Source organism: Typopeltis vanoorti, chromosome 2 (assembly GCF_054136105.1).
Source record: "Typopeltis vanoorti isolate ZY-2024b chromosome 2, IOZ_Tvanoo_1.0, whole genome shotgun sequence".
Taxonomy (NCBI): Eukaryota; Metazoa; Arthropoda; class Arachnida; order Uropygi; family Thelyphonidae; genus Typopeltis; species Typopeltis vanoorti.
Window position 1 is genome coordinate 426,466 of NC_143550.1, and position 14,126 is coordinate 440,591.

A 14,126-nucleotide genomic window follows, 5' to 3' on the forward strand; every position below is an offset into this window, starting at 1 on the left:
CATTGTCAATGGAGTGCAGGAGGAAGATATTGAGTTGTTTAGACCTTGGAATTCATTGCCTCATGGTGGTCAATATGCAGTCAGTGAATTGATTTAAGGACTGGTATGATAAACTTTGTGTTGTCTAAAGTGCCCCCCCCCCCCTGCAATGAGTCTTGTTACTCCATTGTAGCATGAGTGATGATGATAAAATATCCTTTGGTGTTAATTCTCTGAGTAAGTGTTCTTGCCTGTACATTTTTTGGCTGAGGTAGTTTCTCTGATGTTTTACTCAGCTGATAATTGTGCTTTCAGTTGATTGTGTACTGCAGTCTTTTATTAAGTTAGATAAGTCACTGAATTTTGCATCTTGCAATAATACTTTTTTTTAATTAAAAAATCTGCAGATGTTCTCTGATGTCCTTGATAGTATACTAATGGTCAGTCAATTCTAGAGCTGTCTTTTTGCTTTTTATATCAGTACCAGGCCATGTATGGCGACTAATATACTGATACATATATAGCTTTCTGAAACACAAAGTATTCAGGTACTTATTTCAGCACGGTGTATATAGATGGGATACAAGTCTATTATTATTATTATTATTATTATTATTTCGGGTGACTCCAGGAGTCCTTAGACTCATCGAGGGAGGCCCTAAACATCATGTCCACACAGCTATGCGATTACATTCTCACAGTATCTATCATACCTTGTCTTGAACTCGTTCACCGTCATAGCACCCACAACAGACTCTCTCTGGCAGCTTATTCCACTCATTTACCACTCTAAAAGTAAAGAACCCAGCTCTAACACCCCTGCTAACCACACTCTTGCCCAGCTTCCATAGGTGTCCCCTAGTTCTCCCACCACCAGTCCTGATCTCAAAAGTATCCTCTGAATTAATCCTATAGAATCCCTTTAGCAATTTGAATGTCTCAATCATATCTCCCCTCCTCCGCCTATCAACTAGTTTCTGCAACCCACAAATCTTCAACCTGTTCTCATATGGTTCATTCCATAGCCCTGTTATCATCTTAGTCACTCGCCTCTGGATCCTCTCCACCTCCTCCCCATCAAGAAGGAACCGAGGTGACCAAATCTGGGCACAGTAATCGAGATGAGGTCTTATCAAGGCTCGGTACAGAGGTACAATAACTTGCTTGTCTCTGCTCGTCAAGGTATTTTTCAACAACCAAGTGAATCGATGAGCTGATTTAGCTACTTTTGCAGTGTGCCCCCTAAACTTCATCTCCTTATCCACCAACACTCCCAAGTCCCTGGCCTCATCAATCTCTTGGAGTACAGTTCCACCAATGTGGTATACTGCTGCTAATCTTTTCACCCCAAAATGCATAACCTTACATTTTGTCACATTAAATTGACATCCATTCTCCTTAGCCCAGAACTCCAATCTATCTAAGTCATCCTGCAAGACTTTGACATCTTCTGCATTCACTATTGCCCTACCCAACTTTGCATCATCATCGAACAAATGAATTGTTCCACTTAGATCCTTCCCTATATCGTTAATGAACAGATTAAACAGCAGTGGTCCAAGAACAGAACCCTGCGGCACACCACTAGTCACAGGCCATCTTTTGGACTCTACTCCTGAATAAACTACTTTTTGATATCTCTCCATCAACCAACCACCTATCCATCTCACCAACCCTATATCCATTCCCATATGTTGTAGTTTACGGATTAGTATTCCATGTGGTATCCTGTCAAACGCCTTTGCCAGGGCCAGCAGTATCACTGTAAATCCATTTCCCTTATCCAGTTCAGCCGTCACCTTGTTATAAAACTTGAGCAAGTTACTGAAGCATGATCTACCCTTTACAAAGCCATGCTATCCCCTGTACAATATCTCGTTTTCATCAATCCATTCCTGTATTTTCCCCTTGACTACTTTCTCTAAGACCTTGACAACGACTCCTGATATGCTGATCGGTCGGTAATTTGCAACCGTAGTCTTGGATCCTCCTTTATGCAGTGAAACTATTTTCCCCTCTTTCCACACCTTCGGGACTAAGCCAGTCCTGAGACTCAGATTAAACAACATGGTCAAGGGCATCGATAATTCTTTAGCCGCTTCACGCAAGACCCGTGCCGGTATACCATCCAATCCCACAGATGTGTTCACATTAAGGTTCTGTAATAAACTAGTCACTTCAACTTCATTCATCACTATTCCCATATAAACTAATGGTTCCTTCACTTTTTCAATGTCACCACCTGGATGATATGCTTTTGCAAAGTGCGTGCTCAGTAACTCCACTATATCGACTGATTCAGTGACCTCCTTACCGTCGTCATTCCTTAAAATCATTTTGCCGTGTACAGTTTTTTTCTTGCTTGCAGCATATTGAAAGAACTGTTTTGGATTCTCTTTTGCTTGCAAAGCTAGTTTCCTTTCATAATCCGCTTTTGCTTTTTTTTACAACACTCGTTACCTTTCTGGCCTGCACTTTATACCATTCGTGTGCCTGCAGGTCACCCCTTTCTTTAAATTCCCTCCACAGTTGTTTCTATTTTTGCAGCTCAAGCTTAATGGTGTTATTCATCCATTTAACCCCTACTTGTTTTACTATTCGGACCCTAGGTATACAATCAGCCATAATCTCCTGCAAATGCTTCTTGACCACTTCCCATGCTCTATCGACGTCCAGCCCTTGCAGTTGTACATGCCATGGCACTGATCCAAGCAATCTCCTAAGCTTGTCATACTTGCCAGCACGGTAATTCCACATATACCCTGTCTTAATCGAAAATTCCACACCTTTAGCCACCTCCCAGGTCAAGCCCTTATGATCACTCTCACCAATATGTGGCAACATGGTCATATTCATTACAGTCCAATTCTCAGATGCTATTACCAGGTCAAGCACTCTCACACCCCTAGTATTTTCAATAACATGCTGTCTCAGATAGTTATCCCTTAATAATTGAATAAAATCCTTTTCCTTTCTCACATGTGTCCTCTCCTCCTTCCAATCAATGTCACTATAGTTGAAATCCCCCATAATAATTACCCTCCTTCCACTCATTTCATCAATTTCCCTATGCATACTATCTCCACCATCTATTCCATCACCTGGTCTATATCCGCACCCAACTGTATATTTTATTCTGCCAGTCTCAATCTCACACCAAATAGCCTCAAATGAGCTCCTTTCGCTATCCTGCGATACAACTTCAATTCTCCTTGGCTGCAGTTCATCAGCTATCATCAGTAATACCGCTCTCTGTCCCTCCTAAACACACTATAACCTACACATTCTATCCCACTAACTATATCTTCTTCTGTCAGCCATGTTTCACTAATGCCAATAACCTGTGGCCAGGAAGAGCCAATCAAGGCCAAAAATTCTTCCTTCCTGTTCCTAATACTCCTGGCATTAGTATACATGAAATGCAGTGATCCCTTAGTCCCACCCCTATATTGATAGGTTATTCTAAATGACCCATTCTCATTTTTTGTCCTTAGTGCTGGCTCGGGTACATTATATACATTCTTACACTCATCTGTCTCACTGATGTCTGCATATCCATCCCCCCCCCTCCTTGGTAGTTCTAGTTTCCCTGGTTTTGCACATCCATTTTCACTTCATTCAGCAACACTCTTTCCAGTCTCCGCACACCAAGTCCATTCAAATGCAGGCCATCCATCTTGTATTCCACACGTCCACGAATTCCACACCACACGGTCTGCATAACCTACGCATAATATCATTTGCGATTATGGCCCTCCTCCTAAACTCCTCTCTGTCATACCGCGGCAACAGACTAACCATTCTAACTCTGTCACGCTTTTCTTTCGCTACCTTTAACAATACTTTCAAGTCCTCTCTCATAAAAAATTTATCACCTTTCAATTCATTCGTACCCGCCACAATTATTAATTCTTTCACCCTCTATTTTTGCACTCTAATACTCTCACTTACATCCTTAAATTTCGCACCCGGTAAGTACGATTTAGTTACACTGCCATCTATCACCCCTCTTAATAACGAGTCGCCATACAACACTCTTTCCTTCATTCTTGCTCTCTCATTCTTGCACTGTTTTTTTTACGTTAGCCGAATCACTCTGGAAAGAGTTTTGCAGGTGCTCTAATTGCCGCTGCGCATTTTGTATCACTGTGCGCAACCTAGCGATCTCACTTCCTACAAATAATTCCTCATTTTTATCATTTAAACCATTTTCTCTCTCAGTATGGTTGCTTTCACTCTTTCTTAGATCACCGCTCTCATTGCCATCTTGTACATCGCAATTTTCTATCAAGCCACTATTTTTACTCGCATTCTGGCAATTCTGGCTTTCTTCAACCATAACTATCTCACTACCTGACACATACTTCAACTCCTCACTTTACTTTCTGCACATTCTCCCACCACTATCACTTTCAATCCAAATTCCAGCCTCATTCGGGAATGCATACATCCCACACACACACATCACATTGGACAAACTCTCTCACATTATAGTTTTTGTACAATGGCGTCGTATTTTTGGACGCCATTATCTTACGTCGCATTGGCGCCATATTCAAATCTACGAAACGTAACATTATATACTAAATTAAATAACGTAATTCACACCAAAATCCCACAGACACAACAAGCTACCAAAATTAGGCAATATTACGTTATAATTTTAACCTATATTCTAATTTTTACTCAAAATTGTACTTCGCTTTCGGGAGCTCTCTGAAAACACAACCATTCGTCTGGCCCTCTCGATATATATATATATATATATATCCTATCTATTTATGGTTCATCTCAAAAGAACTGTTAGATTTGGGATTTAAGTAAACTGTTGCAAGCAGTATTTTATATCCCTCTTGAAAAGTTGATACTGGATCACTAGTATTAGTGATCTTTATAATTCACAAAATTCTTAATTCACGAAAGCGACATTGCTCATTGCATGTTTTATAATTTATAGAAGGCCATACTGATCAAGAAATGACTGATTTAGTATCAGAAATGGAAGTGATGAAGATGATAGGATGCCATGTCAATATTATTAATCTGCTTGGATGCTGTACTCAAGATGGTAAGTTTTGCAAAATATTTAAAATATTTTGTTTATATTTTAGAAACCTGCTAACCCTCCAATTTTCCCTATGTGGGGTACTTGTTTGTGGCAGATAGGAAAACTTTCTGTGACCCTGCTGGTCCCTGTTCTTCTTCCTCTTTATACTTGACTTTTCTTCCTTGTTCTCTCTACTTCTGAATATATTTTAGATTTTTATTTTCCATACTACCATCACTGGAATTTGAAGACATGTTTGCCATACAGTGTAACCAATGGACATTTAGACAGGAGAAATATAGTAGTGCTCATGTACTACTTTTGGCTTTCTGCTTCAACACGATGGATGACCTGCATTCATCATCAAGATCCTTTAGCTAGTGAGCAAGGTTCTTGATGGTATTGTAGGTGTCCTCCCCAAAGGACAGTGCCTGGGATTTGCTGTTGTACTGGTATTGCATCCATGATATCTCTACCATCTTACTTTTGTTTTATTGATATTAGAGGATATCCATTCTGTGACCTAGTGATCAATGGGAAACTCTGGCACTTAGTCAAAACTTTTATTGTGCACGAATCTTCATCTTCAAACTTTTGTCAACATTATGATTAAAAAAAAAAAAAAGTTGGAGGTTCCTTTTTTCAGTTGAAGACTTCAAATATGTTGTTTATACAATACAAAGATGTTGTTTCGCTTAATACCTGAAAAGGTAGACTTCCAATAGAGAAAATGATTCCATTTGTCTGTTTGATAAGGCTTAAGTGCTGGAAGGACATCATGTTAGAGGCTTAATGGGATATTTGCAACACTGGGAAATTTTTTTTTTAGGTTTACACGGTGATCAGCACTCATATTTATAGATTTCGGGACTCAAAAACACACGTGTTGAACAGATTATTTTATTAATTACAAATAAAATAAAACTTGACGTTTCAACCTCTATATCGAGGTCATCATCGGAAGAATACAACTGTATGCAGAACCAAGCTACATGCTCATGCTTTCTATACCAGTAAACTAAATCTACGTAGTTCATGAATCTTTTTTCTAGCCTGACCTCTAGTGATAGAAAAGAAAAACAAATGAAAAAAAAAAAAAATAATAATAATAATAATATATATATATATATATATATATATATATATATATATATATTAAAATAAAATAAAAAAAAATAAAAAAAAAAAATATATATATATATATATATATATATATATATTATAAATAGATAAATGCAACTACAATAAACTGTTAGAGTCCTCCTGTATTAATATTCTGGATAGTTACAAAATGATTTCTTTCAGTTGCTATTGAATGTTCTAAACACGTCACCAGGTGGTCTTCTTGTAGTGGGAATTTTTCTAATGCTAGTTTAGGATGTTATATAGGTTGTAGATGGGTACCCATACAACCTATATAACATCCTAAACTAGCATTAGAAAAATTCCCACTACAAGAAGACAACCTGGTGACTTAGTGAAGTGTTTAGAACATTCAATAGCAACTGAAAGAAATCATTTTGTAACTATCCAGAATATTAATACAGGAGGACTCTAACAGTTTATTGTAGTTGCATTTATCTATTTATAATATATATATATTTTATTTTTTATTTTTTTTTTATTTTTTTATTTCCATTTGTTTTTCTTTTCTATCACTAGAGGTCAGGCTAGAAAAAAGATTCATGAACTACGTAGATTTAGTTTACTGGTATAGAAAGCATGAGCATGTAGCTTGGTTCTGCATACAGTTGTATTCTTCCGATGATGACCTCGATATAGAGGTTGAAACGTCAAGTTTTATTTTATTTGTAATTAATAAAATAATCTGTTCAACACGTGTGTTTTTGAGTCCCTAAATCTACAAATATGAGGATGACTGGGAAATTATGAAAACTAATTTTAATGCTTCCAATAAATCATCTCAGTCACTGAGAGACATCTTCAGGGATTACAAATAACTTAAATATAAAGAGCTAATAAGCTTCATTTTGGCAACAAAAACATTATTTAAATTAAGGGGATATTAAATCCCACATTGTTTTAAAACCGAATAAGAAACTCAAAGATTGAAATCAGAAAGTTTCTTGCCGAATATAGTAAACTATAAAGTATCGGCGACCACTAGCGTCTGCTAAATGCAAGTGACCCTAACATGTAGTGCAATACCGGAAATCTCGCAGCAAAGTCAGTAAAGTTCTGATCGCTATTCTTAGGTATTTTCCATAATGTAAAAACACATTTCCTAGGAAATGTTTGCTGTTATTACATTATGGTGGGAGGTCACTACCCAGACTGGTTTCAGCCTTTTTTGAGGCTTCATCAGTGAGTAGCTAGACCAAGTTAATACCAAAGTGTATAGCGAAAAGAACTTATACTCTGCTATACGAGTTTCCAAACAGGTGCAACCATTAAGTTACTTAAATATAAAGAGCTAATAAGCTTCATTTCGGCAACAAAAACATTATTTAAATTAAGGGGATATTAAATCCCACATTGTTTTAAAGCTGAATAAGAAACTCAAAGATTGGAATCGGAGAGTTTCTTGCCGAATATAGTAAACTATAAAGTATCGGCGACCACTAGCGTCCGCTAAATGCAAGTGACCCTAACATGTAGTGCAATACCGGAAATCTCACAGCAAAGTCGGTAAAGTTCTGATCACTATAGTTTACTATATTCGGCAAGAAACCCTCTGATTCCAATCTTTGAGTTTCTTATTCGGTTTTAAAACAATGTGGGATTTAATATCCCCTTAATTTAAATAATGTTTTTGTTGCCGAAATGAAGCTTATTAGCTCTTTATATTTAAGTAACTTAATGGTTGCACCTGTTTGGAAACTCATATAGCAGAGTATAAGTTCTTTTCGCTATACACTTTGGTATTAACTTGGTCTAGCTACTCGCTGATGAAGCCTCAAAAAAGGCTGAAACCGGTCTGGGTAGTGACCTCCCACCATAATGTAATAACAGCATACGTTTCCTAGGAAATGTGTTTTTACATTATGGAAAATACCTAAGAATAGCGAACAGAACTTTACCGACTTTGCTGCGAGATTTCCGGTATTGCACTACGTGTTAGGGTCACTTGCATTTAGCGGATGCTAGTGGTCGCCGATACTTTATAGTTTACTATATTCAGCAAGAAACTCTGATTCCAATCTTTGAGTTTCTTATTCGGTTTTAAAACAATGTGGGATTTAATATCCCCTTAATTTAAATAAATTACAAATAACTTTTGTAATGCACACACAAAGAGAACACAATACTAAATGAAACATGCGACTCTAGTCCTGTCTAGGTGGTGCACTCTATGAGCATTTGTAGATGGTCTAAGATGTAAAGTGAGACCTCTGACAATTATTGTTTCCAAAATTTTGGGAAGTTTTATGCATCCATATTTATTTAAATTCGGTTGATTTTTTAGTGCCACTGCAGATTCTAAAAATAGTCTTTACTTTTTGAATTGACTTTGGTGAAGCATGATGGTTTTCTTCCAAGAAATCTTGTGGGTTGTATCCAATACATGGTCTACAAGGCCAAATTGACCATAGTTGTGATTACAGATGTATGGTTTGTGGTCTTCTAAATGGATGGTCGCTGATCTACTTGTCTGTTTGAAGTAAGACAGCTTGCAGAAACTGGACACCTTATATGCTCCAGGCACTGAGAGAGGATGGAACTGATCTTTGGTAGAACAGATAAGGGTAGCAAGTTTCCAGTAGGACTTAAAAGCTGTGCAGAGATACTTTTTTAAAGACCTGGATGTAGGGGATGGTGATGACATTTCTGAAATTCTTCTGAAGCAGGGGAGGAGAAACTGATTATTATTTTTTTAATTCTGTAATCAATGTAGCCATTGGAAAGGAAGGTGTTGTGTGTGTGTGTGATTGAGTTCGATTGAAAGAGAGGTTCCACTGGAATAAAGATTATAGGCTCTATTGGTTAGAGTTTTAATAATGCCATATTGTTGAGAGGGGTGGTGATAAGAAAGTCTGTGAATGTATCTGCCTGTGTGAGTGGGTTTTCTATATAGAGTGAAGGAAAGGTTACCATTAGGAAGGTGTGTTACTAAAGTGTCTAGGAAGGGAAAACTATTGTTATTTCCCTTTTCATTGTAAATTGGTTTCTTGGATGTAGGCTATTGAGGTGACTGAGGAAAGAGGCTAGTATGTCTGGGCCATGAGGCCAAGAGAACACATCATCTGCATTTTCTTAGCCAGATAGAAGGTTTAAGAGAGACTGAGCTTATGGTCTTCTCTCATACTGAGCTCGTGGCCTGGTCTCATACGGGGGTTTTTTGTACCCCACAACAGACAAACTGCCCTCATGAACACACACACACACACACTGATTTACAGCCACGAATACTTACGACAATATGTAGAAGAGATAGAGGCCTCTCCACATGTCATAGCACCCATAGTTAACCATGAGTCACATCATGATAGTCAACCTCCTAGATAGGAGATGGTACTTGAATGAAATGGAGTCTGACTCATTTTTCAAAATTTTCCATAAAAATTGGAAAGAGGGGAGAATAGAGAAAACATTGCAGTTGCCTCTATCTCTTTGTAAATTTTGTTCTTCCAAGAAAAATAACCAGAATTAATGGCAAAGGAAAAGAGATCTAAGATGTCAGAAGGAAAAACGTTTTTTAAGAGTGTTAAGATGTGATTTAAGGAAATATTGGTAAACAGCGAGGCAATATCAAAGCTTATCAATATATCTGTATTATTTAAAGTTAGATTTTCAGTAAAGGTTTTAAAATGGGTAGAATTTTTTTATATAGGATAAGAGAGTTCAGCACCTGTTTTGACAATTTGTAGCATGGAGCATAAAATGGGAACTACTATATGTCTTAGTGGTGAATTAGGTTTGTGAATTTTGGATGAACTATATATGTTGGGGGAGGGGCAAGAACCAGAGAGTTTGAGTTTTTTCTAATATCAGGCGGATCTAATGGGATCTAGGTAGTGCAAATCAAAAAATGCATATTATTATTCTCCAAGATTGCACTACCTACATCCCACTAGATCATGATCCCATAAAAACGAGAGTTAAAAAAATTAAAAAACCTGCTTAAAAAAAGTATCTTCTTGGCCCCCAGACAAAACTCAACTCAAGCCCTTCAGTTCTCACCCCCCCCCCTTAAGACCTACACTGTCTACCAATAAATGTTCAAAAACTTTAGCAATTTACAATTGATACCAGCAGACAAACCCTAATATGGGGTATGTCCACCTTTGGCTTTGATCACCTCCTGCACCTATTGAGGGAGGCTTTCCATCATTGTGCGGCAGACACCAAGTGGAATTTGTCTCCATTCCTCCATCAAAGCACTGAGTTCAGCAACAGATCAAGGACTTGCTGCTCTGGACCTCAATCACTGCCCAATTCGTTCCATGGGGTTTAGGTCAGGTCACTGCATAGTCCAGGGCAGTCGTTTAACATCCATCTCTTCATATCATAGCTATATGCAGCTTACTTTGTGGCATGGGGCATTGTTGTCTTAATAGTAACACGGGTACATTTCATAAACTCCACAGAGCAGGTTGCACCTGATTATCCAGATTAGAATACCACTTGGCCAACCAGCCAGCCTAATTTCTGAGTGGTTAGCGTAAGCACTCTCCAGCCAAAAGGCTGCGGATTCGAATCCCACTGTGGGCATGGATGTTTGTGATTATCTGTGAAAATACTAGTGATGGTGGCTGGTGTAGATGAAGGTAGTTGCAGTTGGTGGAGTGGTGGAGCCAGAGAGTTGTAGAGTAGGTGCCTTCCCTCGACAAGTCTTTGGACTCCCTGGAGATGTTATGTAATAATAATAATATCAAGGTACTGAGCTGCCTTCATGGAACCATGGGCAATGACCAGTGGTCCCACTCCAAACCTTTGGTTTTGATCACCTCCTGCACCCATTGAGGGAGGCTTTCCACCATTGTGCTGCAGACACCAAGTGGAATTTGTCTCCATTCCTCCTCATGACTGTGGTGGTGGTGGAGTAATGCACACTGTGGTAACACATATTCACCAGTCTGCCTCTACACCCACACCCCCATCATCAGACTGGAAACAGGTGAACCTTTACTCAACACTCCTGAGTACCATTTTCCACTGTCTTTTTGTAACACACACACACACTGGTCAGTTGTCCAGTTCACACACTCTTTGCACTAGACCAGGTGAGCTACCTTGTTCATTGTTGTGATGTTTGACTTATGTGCTGTTGCTCTTTCATGGAAACCCAATAAATGATGTCCATTTCATACAGTATCAGTGCTACCATGGTGTTACTGTCACCCTGGAACTCATAGCAGATAGTCTGTGCTGATTGTAGCCATTTTTTGTGTTCCACCAATTTTAACACACCCTCATGTTGGTGGGCACTCTGTGTTTCTGCACTAGTGATGCTGGAACATCTTCGTTTGTTGATCACATCACCAACCATTGATTTTGGATGCTCCATTGAGCAGCAATAGCATGTATGGACATGCCAGCAATGTGACAACTCACAATGACACCCCTCTCAAAGTCACTGAGTTCATGCCGTGTTTCCATACTACCTGTATTCAACTGCTATGATGAAATACTGCTTCCTACTATCTGTACACTGGTTTTTATGTTAACAAACATGGAATGTTCCATAACTTCAAATAACAAAAGTGTCTGTACAATTATTGGTGGATAGTGTACAGTAGATGCCACTGATGTTCCATGTTACAAATTGTCAAAAACAGCTGGCTAACTCCCCCCCCCCTCTCTCTCTCTCTCTCTCTCTCTCTCTCTCTCTCTCTCTCTCTGGACTTAACTGCATCCTATATAAAAATCTCTAATCATTTTAAAACCTTGATTGAAAAATCTAACTTTAAATAATACAGATATATTGGTAAGATTTGACATCACCTCACTATCTTTGATCTCTTTTCCTCTGCCATCAATTCTGGCTGTTTTTCTTATAAGAATAGAAATTTACAAACAGAGGGAACAACAATGGTTCTCCCCCCCCCTCCCACTCTCACCAATTTATATATGGAAAATTTTGAAAAATGAGTCATACTCAGCCCTTCTCAAACCAGCTTCTATCTGGCTAAGATATGTAGATGATGTGTTCTCTATTTGGCCTCATAGCCCAGACACATTACGCCTTATTCAGGCACCTCAATAGTGTACATCCAAAAATCCAGTTCACTATGAAAAGGAAAATAATAGTTTACCTTCCTGGACACGTTAGTAACATGCCTTCCTAATGGGTAATCTTTCCTTCACTGTATGTAGAAAACCCACTTATACAGATACATTCACAAACTTTCCAACTCTCCCCCTCTTAACAATATGGCATTATTAAAACTCTAACCAATAAAACCTGTAATCTTTGTTGCATTTGGATCCTCTTTCAATTGAACTCATACACACCTTCCTTTCCAATGGCTATAGTGACTATAGAATTAAAAAAAATAATAATAATCAGTTCCTTGGGCATTGCTTCAGAAGAACTTCAGAAATACCATCACCATCCCATACATCCATGGCACATCAGAAAAAATAGCTCAGTCTTTAAAACAGTACATAGCTTTTAAGCCCCACTGGAATGCTACCCTTATCTATTCTACCAAAGATCAACTTCATCCTCTCTGTGCCTGGAGTATATATGAGGGTGTGCTAAAAAGTTCTCGGTGTCAACCATAAATGGCAACACTGTCAGCAAGATTTTTTTTTCCAAGTTGGTACATCTGTCATAAGCATCCATGTGAAATTGCATGGTTTTATGAAGTAGTTTGTTTTATACAGCTATCTGAAGCAAAAGTGTTGTCTGTATCCCTTGAAATGGATAAAATTGAGTATCGTGTGGTTATAAAATTCTTTGTAAAAGAAGGTTTAATGCCAAAAGAAATTCATTTGAAGTTCATAAAAGTTTATGGGATCTCTTCTCCTTCATTTTTGACAATTACGAAATGGGCTACCGAGTTTAAACGTAGCTGTACTAGTCTTGAAGGTGATCCACGTGAAGGATGTCCAAAAAAGTGTAACAACACCATACATTATTGATCAAGTGCTCGATGTGGTATTGGATGACCAGCGAATCAAAGTGCATGAAATTGCTGAGGGTATAGGTATTTCAAAGAACATGTAGGATATATTTTGCATGAAGATCTCTGAACAGTGCTTGGAGCATTTTAACAAGAATAAAACTGATTTTTTGCGTCGATTTATTACTATGGAGAGACTTGGATTTACCATTACACACCAGAATCCAAACAGCAGTCAAAACTGAAGCCAGTTGTTCAGCTCCAAAGAAGACAAAGTTGGATTCATCAGCAGGAAAGGTCACGGCATCGGTGTTTTGGGATGCTAAAGGCATTTTGTTTAATAATTATCTTGAAAAGGGTAAAACAGTAACCGCGGAATATTATTCTGATCTTTTAACCAGAGCAGACGAAAAATGCGAGAAAAGACCCAGTTTGCAGAAGAAAAAAATCGGGCAAAAAAATCATCTTTCATCAGTACAATGCACCTGCTCACAAAGGTGTTTTGGCAATGGGAAAATTAAGGGATCTGAACTATGAATTGTTGGAATATCCACCGTATTCATATTTGGCTGCCTCTGACTTCTATCTCTTCCCAAAACTAAAAATCTTCCTCATTGGTGAGTGTTTTTCTTCGAATCAAGAGGTGATTGCAGCTTTAGAGGGGTATTTTGCAGATCTTACTGGGAACCACTGCAGGGACAGGATAATGGTGCTGGAGCATCACTGGAATAAATGTATTAGTTTTAAGGGAGATTATGTTGAAAATGAAAATAATTTTGAAATTATAAGTTAGTTTTTTTCATTGTTAGTCCGAAAACTTTTCAGACCACCCACGTAAATACCCTGTTCCTGCAAGCTGTCTTACTTCAAATAGACAAGTAGATAAGCAACCATTACTTCAATTAGACAATTACTTCAAATAGACAAGTAGAAGAACCAAATCATACATCTGTAATCACAACTATTATCAATCTGGCCTAGCAGACCATGTATTGGATACAACCCACAGGATCTCCTGGAAGAATACCACCATGCTCCACCATGGTAAATTCAAAAAGGAAAGACTGGTT

The 14,126-nt window shown here is 38.2% G+C and overlaps 1 protein-coding gene across 2 annotated transcripts in view; it reads left to right on the forward strand.

Moving 5' to 3' along the window:
- The window catches only part of LOC150108773 (fibroblast growth factor receptor 1-like), a 560,046-nt gene that overhangs the window by 374,227 nt on the left and 171,693 nt on the right, over positions 1-14,126 (forward strand). For both annotated transcript variants that reach the window (XM_090410064.1, XM_090410055.1), the window contains exon 12: positions 4,937-5,047. In XM_090410064.1, coding sequence (XP_090266190.1) covers positions 4,937-5,047 — 111 coding nt within the window. The remainder of the gene's footprint in view (positions 1-4,936; positions 5,048-14,126) is intronic.